The sequence below is a fragment of the Mesitornis unicolor genome, unplaced genomic scaffold (genome assembly GCF_000695765.1).
Source record: "Mesitornis unicolor isolate BGI_N332 unplaced genomic scaffold, ASM69576v1 scaffold18895, whole genome shotgun sequence".
Taxonomy (NCBI): domain Eukaryota; kingdom Metazoa; phylum Chordata; class Aves; order Mesitornithiformes; family Mesitornithidae; genus Mesitornis; species Mesitornis unicolor.
This window is the reverse complement of record NW_010187775.1, coordinates 1-2,697: the sequence shown is the minus strand read 5'-3', so window position 1 is coordinate 2,697 and position 2,697 is coordinate 1. Positions and strand designations below refer to the sequence as shown.

The 2,697-nt window shown below is 60.5% G+C and overlaps 1 protein-coding gene across 1 annotated transcript in view; it reads left to right on the top strand.

Annotated features, from left to right (window-relative positions):
• The window catches only part of LOC104541498 (protein VAC14 homolog), a gene marked incomplete at its 3' end in the record, with an annotated part of 41,487 nt that extends 39,461 nt beyond the window's left edge, over positions 1-2,026 (top strand). Inside the window, exon 8 of the mRNA XM_010185575.1 lies at positions 1,876-2,026. Coding sequence (XP_010183877.1) covers positions 1,876-2,026 — 151 coding nt within the window. The remainder of the gene's footprint in view (positions 1-1,875) is intronic.
• Positions 2,027-2,697: the final 671 nt, after the last annotated feature.

Below are 2,697 nucleotides of genomic sequence, written 5' to 3'. Positions count from 1 at the left end.
GCACGGCGGGGTGGGCAGCTCATCCCCCCCACCAGATATAGGTTAAGGGAGCGAGCGGCGCTGGCACCAAGCGCAGGGATGGGGGAAGGATGCGGGGAGCCCGGACCATGCTGATCATCTCCAGGGGGAGGCGTGGGTGGGTGTCAGATGCAGGGGGCCATGTGTGCCACCCTTGGAGATGGGGTGGCATCATGGGTGCTGCTGGGGCCGTTAGCGAGAAAAATGTGGGGGTTTTTTTTTCTGGAAATGGAGAATTAAGCCCTAAAAAACCAGAGCTGCTTCTCTCTCCAGATCTGCACCATCCCCAGCCCCAGCAATGTGGGTGCTCCCCACTGGGTAACACAGCCAGGGCCTGGCAAGGGGGCTCAGGGATGTGATGGTGGGAGCCGGGATGGGGAGGAGGGGACGTGGGACTTGGTAGCGTTTGGCTGCCCCTGGGCTCCTTCTTCCTGGAGCTGGGCAATTGGGAAATGTCCCGGAAACAACTCTGGGAGGGAACTGTGTAGGTCCAGGGCTATTTGGGGGAATATTTTGGGGGAAGAGGTTTAGCCCACCCGGGCAATGGAGACGCGGGCTGGCCCTCGGCCACGCTTCCTCCCGTGGTGCCCTGTGCTTCATCCCAAGGATGACTTTCTCTCCCACCACATGAGGTGCTTTTTCCACAGCCCCAAATGATTCCTTGAGGGTTCCCCATCCCATTTGCCTTCATCTCTAAGTCTTAGGGTGGGGGACAGATGTGTCCCCATGAAGCAGCATCCCTGGGCATTGTGTCCCTTTGCAAGGAGACACCAGAGGCGCTGGTGGCAACCAGGAGGTGAGATGCTGGGGTAGGGACCTCTCTCCCCATCCCCTGGGCTGTCCCAGGTGGGACCTCGGGTGTCTTTAGGGCTCTGGGAGGCTCTTTCACCCCTGAGCACCACGAGGGATGGAGCAGGAGGGTGGATTCCCCTCTGCTGAGCAACACCATGGCCCAGCACGCAGAACCATCAGGGCCAAGTGGAGAAGATCCCCTCAGTTCCAGAGGGTCCCAGGAGGGTGTCACACACCCCTCCTGACGTGCAATGCCCCAGGAAGAGCCACAAGGATGGGGAGGGCTCTGGAGAACAAGCCTGATGAGGAGCGGCTGAGGGAACTGGGCTTGTTTAGCCTGGAGAAGAGAAGGCTGAGGGGAGACCTCAGCACCACCTACAACTGCCTCAAGGGAGCTTGGAGAGAGGTGGGTGCTGGGCTCTTCTCCCAGGTGATGGGGGATAGAACAAGGGGAAACGGCACCAAGCTGTGCCAAGGGAGGTTCAGGTCAGAGCTAAGGAGGAAGTTCTTTACTGAGAGGGTCGTCAGAAGCTGGCACAGGCTGCCCAGGGAGGTGGTGGAGTCACCATCCCTGGATGTGTTTAAGGAGCGGGTAGACGAGGTACTTAGGGATATGGTTTAGGGGGTAGACAGGAACGGTTGGACGTGATGATCTCAGAGGGCTTTTCCAACCCAGCCATTCTGTGATTCTGTGATCTCTGCTAATTCTGCCGAAGCTGAGGAGCAATCTCCTGTCGCACGCGTGTCCTCAGGTGAATGGCATGGACAGGCTCGGGGATGAGAGGTAGCAGGGATGGGAGATTGGGGAGCTGCTGCCCCCTTCCCCAGCAGGCACCTGGGGGCTGTGATGAGGAGAGGGGCTTCTGGCCTGCGTGGGACACAGAGGTGGACGAGATATTGCAAGAGGAGAGATTGATGGTGCCATGTGAATGCCCCTCGGGTCAGCTGGCAGAGGCTTGCAGCCTCCCCAGGAGCATCAGAAGGGTTGGGAGGAACCTACTATTGGGGCTGGAGATTAAACGCGTTTTACTCGCTCCCCACTGTTCTCCTCCTCTCCTCTTGCAGATCTCCGCCTGCAGCTGCTGGATGTGAAGAACAACCCCTACCTGATCAAGGCCCTGTATGGCCTCCTGATGCTGCTGCCCCAGAGCAGCGCCTTCCAGCTCCTGTCCCACCGCCTGCAGTGCGTCCCCAACCCCGAGCTCATGCAGACCGCGTAAGTGCCACGGGGACAGCCCCCCGCCATCGGGGCTGGACGCACCGTCCCCCTGCTTCGGAGCATCCCCGCGATCCCGGGCTCAGCCCCGTGCTCCAGTTTTCACCCCCTGACTCCTTTGTGGCCGCGGCTGCTCCTTGCCCCGTGGCCGGGAGCGTTGGCTTGGGGGGTTTTTTGTGTCTATATTTGGTAACCCTGGGAGGGCTGTGCCTCATCCACAGGCATTTGGCATCCGGGATGGAAAATTTCACTTGTGGGGTCGCTATGGAAACGAGCAGAGCCGGGAAGGAGGTTTACGGAGAGAGACTCCAGCAGCCGGGGGTGCTCCCAAAGTGTCCCCCCCGCAGCTCGGACAGCCTTGGCGGCACCCAAAAACGACCCCATCACCCATGCACGCCTGGGGCCGGCGCCACCCTCACCCCCGGCCTTCGGGGACCCGTGAGCAGCGATGTGCAAGGGCGGTATCTCTACGGGGACCACCCGAAATCTTCCTGCTCCCTGCCCAGGGGTGCTGCCCGCCTGATTCGTTAGACCCCAGCAGTGGGATTTGCTCTCCAGCGCTCGGCTAAGGAGCAGGGGAGGTCGATGATGGAGCCAGCTCTGCCTTTGCAAAGCCTCGGGAACAAAAAAGAGCTCCCACAATGGGCAGGTCTCTGAATTAACCCCCCACC